This window comes from Barbus barbus, assembly GCF_936440315.1.
Source record: "Barbus barbus genome assembly, chromosome: 43".
Taxonomy (NCBI): Eukaryota; Metazoa; Chordata; class Actinopteri; order Cypriniformes; family Cyprinidae; genus Barbus; species Barbus barbus.
The window spans coordinates 15,794,899-15,812,710 of record NC_136721.1 but is presented as its reverse complement, the minus strand read 5'-3'; the positions used below and the strand labels follow the sequence as shown (position 1 = coordinate 15,812,710).

General features: G+C 37.0%; 1 protein-coding gene across 1 annotated transcript; it reads left to right on the top strand.

The window, feature by feature from the left end:
• The first annotated feature begins 3,246 nt into the window (after nucleotides 1–3,246).
• On the top strand, nucleotides 3,247–11,340 carry LOC306862575 (crk-like protein). Its single transcript, XM_079405463.1, has 3 exons — nucleotides 3,247–4,400; nucleotides 6,485–6,947; nucleotides 9,656–11,340. The coding sequence occupies exons 1-3, from the start codon at nucleotides 4,090–4,092 to the stop codon at nucleotides 9,788–9,790; spliced, it is 909 nt and encodes a 302-aa protein (XP_079261589.1). The 5' UTR covers nucleotides 3,247–4,089; the 3' UTR covers nucleotides 9,791–11,340.
• The last annotated feature ends 6,472 nt before the right edge of the window (nucleotides 11,341–17,812 follow it).

Sequence of the window (17,812 nt, the reverse complement as noted above, 5' to 3'; positions counted from 1 at the left end):
ACAAACCTACCCCTTACAGGAAACTTTATGCATTTTTACAATTTAAAAAAAACTTTGTTTAGTTTATTTTTAAACCCGTTTTACAAATGAGGACGTCCCCAAAGGGAGGTTTTTGGAGATCTTGTCAGGTTTACCTCACTTTTGGGTACAAATTTGTCCCCAAAATATGGTTAAGTAGGTACACATGTAAACAAACACACACACTTTTTTTCAGGTAATGTTTGTATTAGTGAAGTCATTAATAAAATTTCTTTTGGTGACAATAATTAGATTCACTTCACTGCACAGTTGTATGTGACTAATAAAACTTTACATAGTTTACATTATTTGTAGCCCCTAAATTAAAGCTTGTTCTCACCATAACCATGTGTCAGATCCCTATTTTAAGTCATGGATGAAGATTATTTGGATTTCTTCATTAATGAATCTGTGTTGATTTAGTATCACTGAGATTATAGTTTTAGTATTTTTATTTAGTTTTCATTTTGTATATTCTGTTTTATTTACATTTTAGTCACAATTTTATGAATTTTATTGTTTTGTCTTTTTTAATGTTTTTATTACAAGTAATATTTTTTTTTATTACAAGTATCACATATTTGGTACAATTGCACTGTTTGGTTACAAAATAGTTAATCACTGAATTACTGACTTTTATTTTCATTTTCAGATAAGTGTTAGCACTGGGGTGTGGTTATTAGGCAGACAAGTCATGGGTGACATGTTAAATGAAAAACAATTTGCTTCCGCATTTTTCACACATTGGTCGAAAGTTGGCTTCTTGCCCAAAGTTCACTGTATTTTTACTTACTATAGTATTATTCTTTTGTCATTTGGTGGCCATGTTAATTGCAGGCAATTGACCATTCAAATCCTTGATGACAAAATTTGAGTATGTCAGTTAGGCTACCCCTTATTGCATCAGTGCCCTGTAACATTTGTTGACAATGTGTACTTTAAGAGTCAAAAACAAGTTGTGTGACATACACTACATTTTGGCCATTTTTGGCAAACCACTGCAACTTTAAATTAACAGAATTCGCCAAGGATACTGATGGTATATGATATCAATAACTAAAAATCTTTTTCTTTTTTGATGTTTGTTCTTGCCTGAACAATGAGCACATCTTTGTAAAGGATGTGATGTAATAAAGCGGTATAACCGTGCCAGAGTGTGACTACTGATGAGTCAGTATCCTGATTTTGAAAGGAATAGATACACTAAGATTCAGTGTGTGTGTGTGTGTGTGTAATATTCAGAAATGTGTGCGTTAATTCATGCAAAAGCTAGTCTACAATTTTTATAGGGCCTTAACTAGGTTCACTAGTTTTAAGGCATTTTTGGCTTTGTTTGATCTTGGACACTTCTGGCAAGCAGCAGTTCATAAATGCTTTGTGCCTTCTGACCTACTTTTTGTACACTTGTTGTGTGTGTACTTGAGCAAAAGACTCTCTGTCTCCATACAGATTAATTCCCACTTTGCAGGAGTGTTAGAAGGTTTATCTTTTGCTCATTTCAAACCAAATCCACTGATCCAAGGAAAGATTTTGATACCTGGAAATACAAGACATTATGAAATAAATCTGAATCTATTAACATTCAAGACTTGAGGTGACAATATTGCCAGGCATTGCGTAAACTGGAGTTTCATCCGGCACTGCAACTAAAAGAGCTCTTCTTTATTAAAGGAAGAAAAGGAAATAATCCTTGAATTTTGGAATCTTGTAAAATTATTTAGAGTAATTGCTGTTTCTTTTTGTATTTTGTATTTAGGTTCTGGATGATAAAGTGTCTGAATATAATTTTCTCCTCTTTTATGCTGACTTTGACATTCTACCTATACTCATGCAGATTAACAATTTAGGAAATGCAACATAATAATCCATTTGTTCATATCCTGGGGTGTAAAGTATTTGAAAAAAGGCCTGTTCACACCATAAATATGGGTATTAGCATCCACACCAATGCACAATAATGTTGTGTTTATTAAGTGCACTCTGCAGTTTTGTCGCCTGCCATTTTAAATGCTCAGACTCTTTAAAGTCAGATAGATTCTGATTGGCTGTCAATGTTTTTATTGTTCGTCAGCTGAAAAAAAGTGATTCTAACATTATTGTTTCTCTGTGTCATTACTGTTTGGATATACCTATTCTTATACAATTATAACAATTATTGAAACTTTCTAGTTGAGACCCATTTACACCAATAACGATAACTTTATTAGCGTCTACACAAATGCACGATAGCATTGTGCAGTCATGTTGTCTGCCACTCTAAATGCTCAAACTCTTTAAAGGAGGGTGAATTCTGATTGGCTATCAATGTTTTTTATTGGTCATCAACTATAATTATCATAGAAGAATAATAATTGTTAAAACCTTATGGTTATAGTTATGGTGCAGTCATATTTGTGAAATTTTGAGGGACAAAAAAGCTTCTGTTGGTCAACATGGCAAATTCACATGACCAACTTGAAAATGAGTGATAGGGAACATTTTCATCCTCACGCCAATATTTTTATTGCGCAGATTCCTATTGGAATAACTGGATTTTGCTCATGAAATTTCAAAGGCCAACGACGAATGTGAAAGCAGTTTTTTAGTCATTGCTCAAACAAACAAAAAAAAGATATCTTATTGTTTTTTTACTCAACTGATTTAGACCTCCTTTCTTTTAAATACTTAACTAACTTTCAACTTAAAAATGTTTTGGCTACAGATAGGCGACTTAAAATCTCCACACTAAATATCCATACTTTTAAGTAGAGGCCTTCATTCTTAAAAATAAAGGTTCCAAAAGGGTGTTTTGGCAGTGATGCCATAGAAGAACCATTTTTGATTCCCAACAGAACCTTTCATTGAACAGTTCCTAAAAGAGCCATTTTGAAGAACATTTTAAAAATCTAAAGAACCTTTTCTTCATTTGAAAGGTTCCACGGATGTTCAAGGTTCTTCGCAGAACCATTGATGCCAATAAAGAACCTTTATTTAAGAGTGTAGTGAAAAAGTATTTTTACAACTTTTCAATCGCCATGTCAACAGGTCTCCACATGAGATGTGGGCCATCCTAAATTCGACCCACAACTATTGCACAGTTTTTACATTATTATTCACACTAGACTTTACAATCTCCAAGTCAGTGGCTTATATTCCTCATTATCCGCGGTTCAGAGCTTTTGAAATGCCGCGCCTCTGCACGCCACGCATTTTATTCTTCCTTTTAAGTAACAGCCGCCCGAGGCCAGAGGCATTCGTGACGGGTGATCAGACAGACCGGGAGCGCGCGCAGATCCGCCCTCCAGACGCCATTTCTCGAACGGTGTGGGGAGCTGAAGCAGCTTTTACACCAATCCTGGGAAGGGACAGAAAACACAACAAACAGACATTTAAAAAAAAAAAAAGGTCCTCTCGGTCTTGCGGCATGGCAGTGTCGTGCCTCATATAGCAGAGCGCCGCGCAAGGAGGGAAACTTTCTATTGCGAGATTATTCACAATTCGTTGTGTGTGAAGACGTGTTGCGGGCCGCCATTTTTGTTACATCCTTCGAAGTCTGTTGGGAGTCTAAATAAGAGACAAAACTCTTCCGTACTTTGGTGTAATACACGAAGAAGGACTCGTTGTTGGACGCGACCGACGTACGTCGCCTTGAATAGTCATGCAGAGCGATTTATTAACATATTATGGCGTTGTTTGCCTCATCTTGAGCGGACGGTGATTGAGGACGGCTAGCTGGCTAACACGTTATATTGTCTCCCAAGCTGCAGCTACTTTCACGGAAGAGAGAGCGGAAAGGGGAACTTTAATTCTAAATACGCGTTTTTGGGTTCGTTGCGAACTTTTGGGGTTGTTTAAACCGGTTCTAAGCCCGTCGTGATTCTTGTGTTGGTGGAAATTTAGCGATGCATCAAAGTTGGTTGACGCCAGTCGCAGCCTGTCTGGTCAAACGTCAGGTTGCGGTTCAGTAGGACTGTCGGATCAAAAAGTGTTTGGTCGCTTAGAAAAATAGGCGTTTGTTGTTTTAATTTATTGCTTATTTCTGTTCTTATTTCTTTTTCGAATTCATCCGCCACAGTTGTATTTTGAGCAAACATGTCGTCTGCACGGTTCGACTCCTCGGACCGAGCCAGCTGGTATTTCGGGCCGGTTTCGAGACAGGAGGCGCAGAATAGGCTTCAGGGACAGAGACACGGGATGTTTTTGGTGCGAGATTCCTCCACCTGTCCTGGTGATTATGTACTGTCAGTGTCCGAAAACTCCAAAGTTTCGCACTATATCATCAACTCTTTGCCAAACAAGAGATTCAAGATAGGCGACCAAGAGTTTGATAATCTACCTGGCCTTTTGGAGTTCTATAAAATACATTATCTGGATACGACCACCCTGATAGAGCCAGCACCAAGGTAAGAGCTTCATTTCGTTTTGACATCGTCACATCATACACCCCTCTTCTCACTAATGTACATTTCCCTCCTCTTATTGTGGCAAGCCGTTTAAACATTCATTCATTGAAACTAACTAGGATCTGTTATATGCTACTAGTTCTCGTTTTTTAAATCTAATAGATAAGTGCCTCTCAGTTTTACCAGTGACTATTTGTTTTTAATAGATATTTGTATTCATTCATAATACTTGATACTTCTTGCAACCAGCGAATGACTGCAGTAGTGACAAGTAGTCATTAGGTGCTGGTAATTATATTTTAGTTACTAGTGTATTCAGTGTTACAACTACTAACATGAGTTTATAAGATTTTTTAAAATTAAACAGTCAGAATGGCCATTTTTGAATATAAGTAAAAAACAGTTTTACTGCTTGTTTACTGCCGTTTTACTGTTGTAACTAGTGAGATAAGAAATATTGCTAGTAACAATTGGGAAGATACTAGTATCTTGTAAGTATTGGTGTCTTATAAGTGAAAAAGTAGCAATTTGTAGCTAGCTAAACAATTTGCTTAGTTTCACAGAAACTGCATGTTTTAATGTTGCATTTAAGATAGGGTGACCAAACAGGCCATTTTTATGGGACATGTCCTTGCCAGGACATATATTGCCTAAAATATCCAGGTTTTGGCTGTTTGGACTGGGCAGGTTGATCGTTGTATGACATTCGTGAGAGTTATAGAGAGTAGAGCAGATGGCTCCTTATGCTTTTGAATCGCTCTCGCGGTGCTTTGGTGTCATACATTGATCGGTCTGTGCAGAGCTGCTTCAGGTCGAACAAACACGGCTAACGTGTGAATATTTGCATCGCTTTGATCATTCTCTGTGGATCCCACCTTCTCACTTGCCACGATTGGTCGATTATGTACATTGACTGCATGTTATTGGTCAAACTACTTTGGATGTTTTGGGCAATATAAAAATCCTAGCCAGGCCGTGTCCCGTATAAATGGTACATATGGCCACCTTAAATTAAGAAAATGTCCGTAGTGACAATAATATACGTTCATGTTGATACAAGTTATGTGGTTAGTTAAAGCCATGCATTCAATTAAACAGACAAAATTCAGTTATTTCATCTTACAGTAAGAGGGTAATATTTAGCAGTTTTGCATAACCATCCAAAATTGGTATCATCGGAAATCTAATATGTGATCCTGGACCACAAAACCAGTCTTAAGTCGCTGGGGTATATTTGTAGCAATAGCCAAAAATACATTGTATGGGTTAAAATTATTGATTTTTCTTTTATGCCAAAAATCATTAGGATATTAAGTAAAGATCATGTTCCATGAAGATATTTTGTAAATTTCTAACTGTAAATATATCGGAACTTAATTTGATTAGTAATATGCATTGCTAAGAACTTCATTCTTATGTACAACTTTAAAGTCTATTTTCTCAATATTTAGATTTTTTTTGATTCCAGATTTTCAAATAGTTGTATCTCGGCCAAATATCGGCCTATCCTAACAAACCATACATCAATGGAAAGCTCATTTGCTAGCTTTCAGATGATGCATAAATCTCAATTTTGAAAAATTGACCCTTATGACTGGTTTTGTGGTCCAGGGTCACATGCTGATTGTAAATTGGGAAAAGTTCTGATCACTGTTGGCTTGCATATGAGTGATTATAAAATATTAGTAACATAAGATAGGTGTTACTGGTTTTAATGAATAACCGTTAAAACAGCTTGCCATGTTTTTGCTGGTTTTTCTTCACATTTGTTCATATCCTAAGATTATTATTGTCAAGATGATCAGTTGAACATATCTGTAATTCCCCTGAATTTCCTTCCTGTATGTTTTAAAATGTTCTCATTGAGCTGTGCAATAAAAAGAAATTCAGTCATTCCTATTCAAGATACCAGGAAGTTAACTGTACATGTGAAAGTGCACATTCAGTAGTGGATTGGATATTACAAAAAACTAACCGCTTAACAAGAAGTGGATTTAAACATTTCCCCTTTGATGTGCTGTTTGAAATCCTCCTTTTGTTGTTGATTATTGATTCCTAAAAATTCTTTCTTCATTGTAATACAGGTACCCCAGTACCTCTCTGTCCAGTGGTCCTATTCAGCCATCTGGGGGACTCGGAGATGAGAACCAGGAGTATGTGCGGACTCTTTATGACTTCACTGGTAGTGATGCTGAAGACCTTCCTTTCAAGAAGGGAGAAATCCTAATTATTCTAGATAAGCCTGAGGAGCAGTGGTGGAGTGCCAAGAACAAAGAAGGCCGAGTAGGCATGATTCCTGTTCCCTATGTAGAAAAGTTGGTGAGGCCTTCTCCTCAGCCTGGCCACGGTTCACGCAATTCCAATAGCTACGGCATCCCTGAGCCAGCACACGCCTATGCTCAGCCTCAGACTCCATCGCCCATTCCTCCCATCACACCCGGCGCTGTCATCAACCCACTGCCTTCCATGCAGAATGGGCCAGTAATGGCGAAGGCAATCCAGAAACGAGTGCCATGTGCATATGACAAGACTGCCTTAGCACTGGAGGTGGGTAGATAAACTATGGATTTCCGTAAACCAAAATTTGCATTTGGCACCAGCCGAGGTGAATCTGCAAGTTTCCATTGTTTTATTGATGAGGGATAATATGAGCAGCCTTATGCCCACTAAAATCCATACCGTCAACTATTTCTTTCAGTTTACTAATTACCAAATGTTGTTTAGTAAGCATAGATTTTTGCTGGCTAAACTATTGGTTGATTTATAGCAATACAACATGCAGTACTGGTTGCCATAGACATCTAATGAAGCTATTTCTCTATAGTTTCTAAGATTTAACTGGTGCAGTTTACCCTTCTTTGCTTTAGGTCAGATGGTGCTGATAGCATGGAAATGTGAAATGACCAATATTTTCTTTTGATGACACGCGTGTCAGCTCAGTTCTATGTTTTAAGGGATTTTCCTTAAGACAGACCTATCAACTTGTTTGTGAAAAATGCTTTAGGAGAAAATAAAACTCTCTGTCTTAGGTGTTTGTTCCTGTGCTCTCTGAATAGATTTTTAATATGTTAGACTAGGGGTGTGCGATATGACGATTTTTGATCGTGGACGATAAAAATGTCTCCACGATCTGCTTTTTAAGAAATATCGTAGTATCGTGCTACAGCGCACATTATGTCAAATACAGTTCTGGCGCCTCCGTCTCTATATACTGTACAACACAACACACAGCAGTAGAGTTACTCTGACAGGACACTGCACTTATTCGCGATCGCAAAAGTACATTATTTGCACACAAGCCTTGCTGGTTAAATGTTTAATTCGCGCGCTGGTCTGACGTGCGCTTTTTCTGAGCACATACACCTGAAGCATGCGCACTAAAAAGCCTGTCTAACAGCGCCTGATTACTCAACTAACTTATCTTTTGCGCTAATACTGTCAAAACACACAAGGTTTACATACAGACTCAGTTGGTTATCTCTAAAATGAAAGTAAAAAGTTAAGCGAGAAACGGATACGTGCCTGTATATTAGATGCGTGCCGGTCTTAAAGGGACAGGACACTAAACATGCTGTCGACTGTCATTAAAGGGATAGTTCACCCTAAAATTTAAATTCTGTCATTATTTACTCACTCACACGTTGTCCCAAACTTCTATTAATTTCTTGTGCTGAACCCAAAATAAGATATTTTGAAGAATGAGGGTAACCAAACAGTTGCTGGTCTACATTGAATTTGATAGGAAAGAAAAATCCTATGGAAGTCACTGAGGACCAGCAACTGTTTGGTTTTCCACCTTCTTCAAAATAGCATTTATGTTCAGCAGAAGAAAGAAACTCACTCAGGTTTAAAACAACTTTTGAGTAAATGATGGTATAAAAATAAAACATTATGACAGAATTGACAGAATATTTAGTTTTTGGGGGAACTATTCCTTTAACATTAACAAAACAAAAAAAACGCAAAGAGAAAAATCACTCACTATTCTTGATTGGAAAACTTTAATACAGTTGCTTTAGGAATCAGTCTATGTAGTGTTTTATTTTTATACTTGTTCATACAATTTCATTGAATGCTCTGCTAAATACACCTGTTGTACCTGAAAATAAAGCACTGCTTGTTTTATTTGTATATTATGTGTATTTGTAATGTGTATCTTTGTTCTTATTTAATAAGAAAGATAAAAAATCTGTCGTCATTATTTTATCTTCGCCCACTTTGGCCTAAATATCTGCCATGCATCTTTGTCTTTCTAGTTTGGCTGTAATGCTCAGACAACTTGTAAAACCAAAATAGTAAAACTAACATGACAAAGAATCGTAATAAAATCATGATATTTCTAAAAAAAAATCGTGATATATTTTTCCCATATCGCCCACCCCTATGTTAGACTATTTTAATTTACTTCCACTTTTCATAGTTTGCCATTTGCATGGGCCGCATGTGTTTCTAAGAACTGTAGCACAGAGACTCTCCACGGTTACTGATCAATTTTAAGTGGGGAGGATCTATTTTTGTGTTCAATTCAGTATATAATTTATTGTTGATTTGTTAAGCGTCAAGAATGAAATTCCATACTTAGTCATCGCACCTGGCAAGTTCCTACACTCCTCTATCCGTTTTTACATGTAACGCCTTGTCCATTTGTAGAAAACATTACATAAGTTATGTCTTAGTCAGCCTGAGAATGCGTCAGTTGATTCAGTTAGGTTTAGGGAAAAGGTGGGGAAGCTCATGGATGCAGATTTACTTTGTCATTTGGCCCCATTTTATTTATTTTTGTTTGTATGTTTTTGTCTTTTTGTACATATCTGTCTGCTGTATTTTACATATGAGTGCAGCTTATATATGGAAGCAAGGATTATGACACAGTTTGTTATGGCCTAAAGCAAAATGGTCTAATTTAGAACAGCTATTTCAAGCATTTTGGGAAAATGAATGTTTATATGTAGAGTCCTGTATAATTGGTGTCAAAATGATAGTTTTATAATGGTTTTATAGTGCCTAACATGCTTCAATGACTTTAATGACTTTAGATAAGAGTGGTGTTTTAATGGATGTAAACTGGTACCTCTGTACTGCTTAATGCACTCCATATCTTTGAAAAATATGTTGTTTCTTGGATCTGATTTCTGGTGAGCGGGACCAGATAATATTTTGGCCAATAATATTTTTCTCTCAATTTGTTCACTATTATAAATGCTTTACAAGACCTGTATGTTATATGCTTTTTTGTTTTTTTTGTTTTCTTATAGGTGGGTGACATTGTGAAAGTGACTAGGATGAACATCAGCGGTCAGTGGGAAGGGGAGGTAAATGGCCGGAGAGGTTTATTCCCTTTCACCCATGTGAAAATATTGGACCCCCAAAACCCAGATGAGAGCGAATGATCTGGACCATGCTCTGTCAGCACCCGGTCAGCCAGCCGGCCGCCCCATCAAGTCACCACCGGTATTACGCTTGCCTGCCTTGGGGCTCAGCCATGGCGCATTTCTCAAGCAAACCATTTGCGTGGCTTCTGACTGTTTACAGCTCCGAAATCAAACGGTTCTTAATCCCCCTCACTTGGTTACAGGCGAATCAGTATTTTTTTTTTTTGTGTGTGTCTGCCCTTAATATTCTGTTGTTTCCACACATCGACCATCTGTACCTGTGATAAGGTGAAATGAGGCCTCCAACGTGACCTGAGCCTTCTTGCCACTCTCCTGCAGTTTTCTGTCTTTTAGCTTTGACTTTTGCCAGCTGAACTATGTTGTGTTAAGAAAGGGAAATGAGGATCATTGCCTACTGTTCATCCAAATTTGATATTTTATTTTGTTGATTGTTACATTTAAACAGAATCCTAGTGATACTGATCTGACCTTTGGTAGCAGCCATGACTTGAAGATAAAGGTTGGGTATAGCAGTGGTAGGTTCTTAGAGCAGCAACAACTGCACCACTTCTCCTGACTGACCTTAGAAACAGACTCACCAGTAAAAGTTTTTTTTTTCCCTCAGCTAGTATGTGGGACTAGTCTACTGTAGCCTTTTTATTTGTGCCATAATAACTTATCTGTAAATTGCAGTAGTAGTGTAGCTAGATGGTTGTGGCTAGACTCTCGTGGGATCTTTGGAATCGTGAAGGGCTTGCCTGTGGAGCTTTTTGCATCCGGTTGTGATGCTTTAGATGCAAGATTGGGTCTGGGGAGAGTATAAACGCACCTCATCTATTCCATTGGACAAGCTGGAAATGCCACCTGTGCAATCATGAGCTCATCTCTTGAGGACTGGATTCAGTGTCTGATTCTCTTACTCCGTAAAGGTGGCAGTAACGTTTGGATCTTGCTCCATTTCATGACTGTTACTGCACTATGCTATAACTTTGATGATTTCTGCCAAATTTTGATTCAGTAACCTGACATAAACATGACTTTTAGGTTTTGTCCATCTGTAATCAGTTTCTTTTATTAGCCAGGTGTTACTGTGTGTTGAAATAAACTGGCGTTTTCTAAAAAGGGATATAAAAAGCCTGCTGGTGGCCTCTGCATGACCTTCTGGCCAAGGGGGATTTCCCTCTTAGGTTAAATGCTGCTTTATGTCATGTCTTTTATTTCTGTCTGTTGATTTTTCTTTATTTTTCCTTTTTGAAATTAATTCTTCTTTGTCTGGTTTACATCCCTAGCATCAAGTTAAGAATCATATTAAGCAATAGACCCATATCTTTTAGAAGTGCTCAAATAATTTAAGGTTTCAAATACATAAGTTTTTCTTTTTTCTAAGGCTTTAACAGTATTACTGTTTATTTTTTTCACATTACAAAATATCCATGTGGTCTCATTTGTTGAAAATTAAAATTTGTGCCTTTTATTTTCTTACATTTACATGTTAATATTTCCCGTGGTTAACACCCGTGCTGGTATTACCCATTATGTACAGAACGAGTAAATAAAATTTATGTCTACTTCTCTGTGTATGACCAACTTTGTGTATATGGATTTGCCATGGTTATAGAAAACCTGAAAATATCATAGAATTTAATATAATTCTAAAATGCTTTGGACATTTACATAGAATACAGTTTTTTTCACTTAGTTGTTATGTGTGGTTTACATCGAAATATTAAATATTGGTACCACACATACAAATGAAAATCCATCCCAGTAGTTTCTGCTACATCGAATCCTAAAAATAAAACTTGTAATCACAAAAAGTCTTAAATGATTTAAAGGGGTAGTTCATCCAGCAATGAAAAATCTGTAATTTACTCATCCTCAAGTTGTTTCAGATCCGTATGAATTTCTTTCAAATGTTCAACACAAAAGATAATACATCAAACAAATTGTTGGTAACCAAACAGTTGACGGTAGCCATTGACTATACTATGGAAGTCAATGGCTACCGTCACCTATTTTGCCAACATACATTAAAATATATTGTTTTTGTCAGCATGGAAAAAAAACCTCATACTGGTATGGAACAATTTGAGGGGGAGTAAATGATGACAGGATTTTCATTCTTGGGTGAACGATCTCTTTAAATAGAATGGGAACCCTGTAAACAGAAGTTCAAATATCGTTCTGGAGACTTCCGAGTCTTAAAGTGGGTCATTTCAAAGCTTCTGTTTCTACAGACATTTTGTTCAACCAAATGGTGACGTAACAGCCTGTTTAGAGACTGTTCAGTATCTGGAACAAGAGGTTGGTTACTCCATCTCACTTGAATTTTTTTATTAGCACCAGTTGTGATTGTGACTGTGCCCTGGAGACAAGACATAATTAAAGAATTTTAATGAAGTGTCCAAAAAAAGAAACCCTGTGCTATGATGACCCAGAGAAAGTTATGAAGGTCAAGCTTTGCTTTTTTCAGTAAATCAGGAGCCCTTCTTTTTGAGTATTTGTTTCTGTGACCTTGATATAATGTATGCATCAACATCATTATCACAACAGTTCAAATGTGATTTGGTGCAAAATGGGTTCCTCGTGCCTTAGGTTCTTTTTTTTTTTTGCTTGTGTTTCCATGTCTGGTGGCATGGATTCATCATGGCAGTATGCCTTAGCTATTTGAGAGCACTGTGTAGCAACTCTTTACAAAGGAATATTTGGGGGAACAACCTGGAGGTCAGATAACAATTATTCAAAGGTCAAGTATGTAATTTCTTTGCCACTATATAACAGCAACAAATGGGACTCCAGTCTGTTTGAGCAGCTCTATCATTTTCCTAAGGCTATAGTGTGATGAGTCACATTTACAGCTAAATAGATTGCAAATCTTGTATTTATCATACAAAATGGGTGGTTCCCAGCCAAAATAAGCTGCAAACTGGACCAGACTGGTTTAAGTTAATAGTCAAAAGAGTGACTAAACGGATGTAATGACCTTTTTGAGTCGATGTAAATGATGAAAAATAGGAGGAATGAAATTCTTTTATGGTGATGTAGAAATTACTCCCTTCACCTTAAAAGTGGTCTCTTATGTTTAAACTACTGTATGTAGTCCAAATGCAAATACAGTGCCCTCCAAAAGTTAATACATGAAGATATGATTAAAAGATGAATATGAGATAAAACTACAGAATGTCATGTTTTATTATTGGGTGATTCAACTCATAGATGTTTTACCAGCTAAGAAGTTCAGCACTTTTAGAGTTTCATCCCTCTATCTGATGTGAGCATAAGTATTGGAACAGTTGCCTCACAGGTCTTTCTAAGTGATCAGCTGTGTCCTATTGCATTAATTCTTCAGATATTAAAAGCAGGGAATGTGTCGTATCAGTTATATCCATTACTTCTGTATTCTGAATCTTGCATTCGATGATGACACACAAACCAGGATGAAGATGAGGGAGCTGACTTTGAGAGAAAAGCAAGCAATTTGGATGCTAAAAGAAAAGAGGAAGTCAATTAGAGCTATAGCAAAAACAAAGGGCATGGAGAAATCAAGAGTTTGGAAACCACCAGGGATGACATCAACCAACATACCTGGTCGGCTGAGAAAACAACAGTAGTTGATGACAGACAAATCATAAAAGCTGTGAAAATGAACACTAAAAGTCGTGTCTGAAAAATCACCAACAACTTCCAGAAAGCTGGAGTGATGCTCTGACAATCTACTGTCCTCAGGAGACTTTGACACAGAATTACAGATGCTACACAGCAAGATGCAAGCCTCTGACCAGCACCAAAAAATAGAAAGGCAAGATTAGAGTTAGCAAAAAAGCAAAAATGTGAGCCAGAAGAGTTTTGGAACTGTGTTTATGGACCGATGAGACAAAGATGAACCTTTATCTAAGTGATGGGAAAGCAAAAATATGGAGAAAAAACGGGAACTGCAAATGATCCCAAGCATACAGCCTCATCTGTAAAGCATGGTGGAGGTGGTGTCATGGCTGTCTCTGGAACAGGCCCTCTCAACTTTACTGATGACTTAATGTATGATGACAGTAGCAGAATGAATCTGGAACGGTACAAAACCATCTTGCCTACCAATATTCAAGAAAATGCCACCAGATTAATTGGGAAGTGCTTCATATTGCATCAGGACAATAACCCAAAACACCCTGCCAGTTCAGTCAAGGAAATTATAAGGGCAAAGAAATGGAAAGTCTTAGATTGCCCAAGTCAATCTCCAGATTTAAATCTGATTGAACATGAATTTCACCAGCTGAAGAGGCAGAAACTCCACAAAACAAGCAACAATTGGAATTGGCTGCATTAAAGGCTGGGAAAGTATTTCAAAGGATGAGACCAAGAGTCTGGTGATGTCTATGGGTCACAGATTCACTGATGTGATTGTTTGCAAGGGATCTGCAACTAAATAATAGCTTTTAATCGTTTATATCTGCCTTATGTTCAACTGTCCCAATACTTATCTTCATCAGTAGGATGAACTCTAAAAGTGCTGCTCTTTGTATTTGGTAAAACATGTATGTGTTGAAACGGCTAATAATAAAATGTGACATTCTGTAGTTTTGTCTCATATTCATCTTTTAATCATATTTGCAAATGTCTTGACTCCACAGCCAACAGAGCAATTGTGTCTTTACTCTTTAAAGCCAGCTAATTGTTACTTGCAAGGCGTCTGCTCATGGTTTTTATATGATAGCGTTGGTTTAAAGATTCTTACAAACAGGTGCAGAAAAGCTTGACAACATCAAACCATTACCCCAGGACTGTGTATCCGATTTGGAAGTCTGGCAGACACTGCAATGGAGGAGGTAAAAATAAAGCAAGTTGCGCAATTGTTGCTGGGCTTTGATATTTATTGATTGATATTTATTTTAGGAAGCTTGTAGAGGGAGAAGTGGACTTTATGTCAGTGAATCAGAGGCACAAAAGTAAATGTAATTTGACTGATGTCCAGATTAAATTAACATTGCATACATTTCAGTGATGAGATCTTCATTTTTTGTTTGTTGTATGAGCAAAACTCCAGATTTATTACATATAAGTTGCTTTTTAAAAATCTTTTAAAAGTTAACCAAAAGTGAAAACCAACTCACCCTCAGGCCATCCAAGGTGTAGATGAGTTTGTTTCTTATTCGGAACAGATTTGAAGAAATTTAGAATTGCATCACTTGCTCACCAACAGGTCCTCTGCAGTGAATGGGTGCCGTCAGAATGAGAGTTCAAACAGATGATAAAAACATCACAATAATGCACAAGTAATCCACATGACTCCAGTGAAGCGAAAAACTGCGTGTAATAAATCTGGTTTTAACCTCAAACTGTTTCTTACGGCTAAAATGTGAGTCCTCTATTCATAATATTCCTTTCTCCAGTGAAAACCTGGTCTAGTCTGAATATGGAGAGAAATATGCACAGATCACGCACAGTTAAACAGTCCAAAACCGTTCTAAACAAATATGTTGGTGGATGTAAGAAGACTGGACGAAATGTTATTATGGATTATGCACTTGTATTTTTGCCAGAATTATTACTTTAAAGGCTGATTTATGATTGATTATATACAAAAACCCCCAAAAAGCTGGTTGTGGATTTGACACCATTCACTTATGTAATGCATGACATGGAATGGAAACATCAAGTGAATAAAATCAACAGTACAGCATATGTAAAAACTGCAAGTCTGTCCGAATTTAAATTTATTTCACCTGAGCATGCGACATTGCATAGTGATGTTTTTTTTTTTTTTTTTAGAAAATGTGCATAGTTATTTTAACTATAAACACACCAACACTCTCATATAGAAAGCATTTAGAAAGCATATTTTAAAAGCATAATACAAGACCATAACTCTCACATGAGGTTTACTGAGTCCTCTTCTCTTCATCAAGTTAAATTTGCATAATTAAATGTGATCTCACCCATTGGGATTGATGGAAATTGATTCTTTTTGAGAATCATTACTGGGCTACTGAAACAGAGGTCGATGAAGGCCCATTTCAGCCCATTACCAGCTTGTCCCAAGGATAATTCTGCTGCTATAGATTGAAATTTACCACGAGTGGCTGGCTCTTAAAGTGACAGCCTCAATTTCAGCATAAAATGACATTTAAAATACGTAAAGATTAAACATAAAGATGTGTTCTATAATCACTTTGCATCATAGTTTCTCTTTTCGGTTAAGGTGCTGCAAGGTAAACCTCATCTCACAGAAAATCTGTACAAAAACAATCTGTGTGCACAGAACGGCAGAAGCGCTGATGTCCTATATTTAGTCTTTGATTAGTCTCGGTCAGCTGAACCTTCACCACATCTGTGCAAGGTAATTATTAAGAACATTTTAATTGGAACAACCACTACATGTTTCTTAGTACCATCTTATTTTAACGACTGAAATGACAGTAAAATGTGTAAAATATACATTTATAGTTATTTTAATCAATTTGGTTATAATTTTTCTCTGTTAAAATACTTTTAAAATACCAAATCAATGGTGATTATTTGCCATTCTGTTTGTGATGCTAAACCAGCATAATTTGCTTCTTTAGCTACTCTGACACACAATGAGAAACACTGGAACAGTAGGCCTATATTATTTAATCATCACCCCTGCTTCTGTTGCAGAGTAAATGTTAGCAGAATGTTGTCTTTGTGTTGTCTGAATCAATCCTGATTCTTGACGATTAAACATTTACAGGACATACGCCGCTGCCTTCTGCTGTGGAAATTAGGCCATGTTGAGTTATCGTGACTCCCCACTGTCTCTCTGTGGGATCTGGGTCAGATATAGAGTCAGAAACAGGGCTTAATTCAAGCCCCAGAGAGCTTGCTCATCTCTGCTTCTCTTTCTATACCCTGTGACCTCACCTAATAAGAAACTAAAATGAGGATAATGTTCTACAATCAGCAGGTTTAAAGCACTAATACTTAATCTGCAGCCTGGTGTTAGAATTCAGTACATTATACAGATAGCCAGTAACTTCACTGAGCACTCAAGTGTTATACAATGTAGGCTATCCAGTGTGAGAAATAACATGATGACTGAAAAGTCAATGGCATCATAAAATGTGGTACAATAACTGACAACATCCCTAGACTCGTAGATAACTCTGTATCCTATGAAAACAGTCGTAATCTAAGCATAGCATTTAGCCTGGGTTATTACATATCACAAGAGGTGGAGATAACAATAAGTTTAATGTATGCGCCGTTTTCCATAGATCAAGGACACTTTACAGTTGAGATACAGAGATGCAATACATCAATGCATTAACGTCTTATTTTTGTACTCTAGTATTTAGTTTTTGAGACTCGTTTTTAAAGAGCCATTAAGGTTTCAAGCAGTATGTTTTTCAGAATTGTGTTTTAATATAAAGCATCGCCCTTTTCCCGCTCACGAGTAAAATAGACGAGTGCCTACTTTACAAGCGAAAAGTCTCGTCTCGTGATTCTCGCGATATTGCTACCAGGGCTAACTAATCTTTTAGAAATATCGCCATCTACTGGTGAAAGAAAATGTTCCAGTCAGCATTGCTACAACTCAAAACAGCTACTTGCACCACGTCTGTTATCTAGGCAAGGTTCTCTCAATACAATTTTGTTATATGACAGCATGGGAAACTTTATTTTCAATTCTTCTCTCTTTTCTCATGCACCCAGACACTAATCATCCACAGCGCGCCCAGTGACCCACAGGCATGATCAATCAATCAATAAATCAGTCATTACACAACTATGCCCATCTGTTTTTACCGGTGGCTGCCAACAGAATTTCTCTTTAAACGAGTAAGGTCTCTGAAACTGAAGATAAATGTTGGGCTTGTTGGGCTACACTCTGTTAGCAATGATTTTATACGAGCTAGCATGCTCAGAGATTTGTTTTTTTACTATGTTTTCATCTATTACTCCTCTATATATGCTACTTTAATTTATATGAGAGTGAATTATAAACTCTCCAGCAATACAGGAGATAGTGTGTCTGTTTTTCAGTGGTATTCTTTTGCTCTTAAGTGAAGGGAACTAAACATTAAT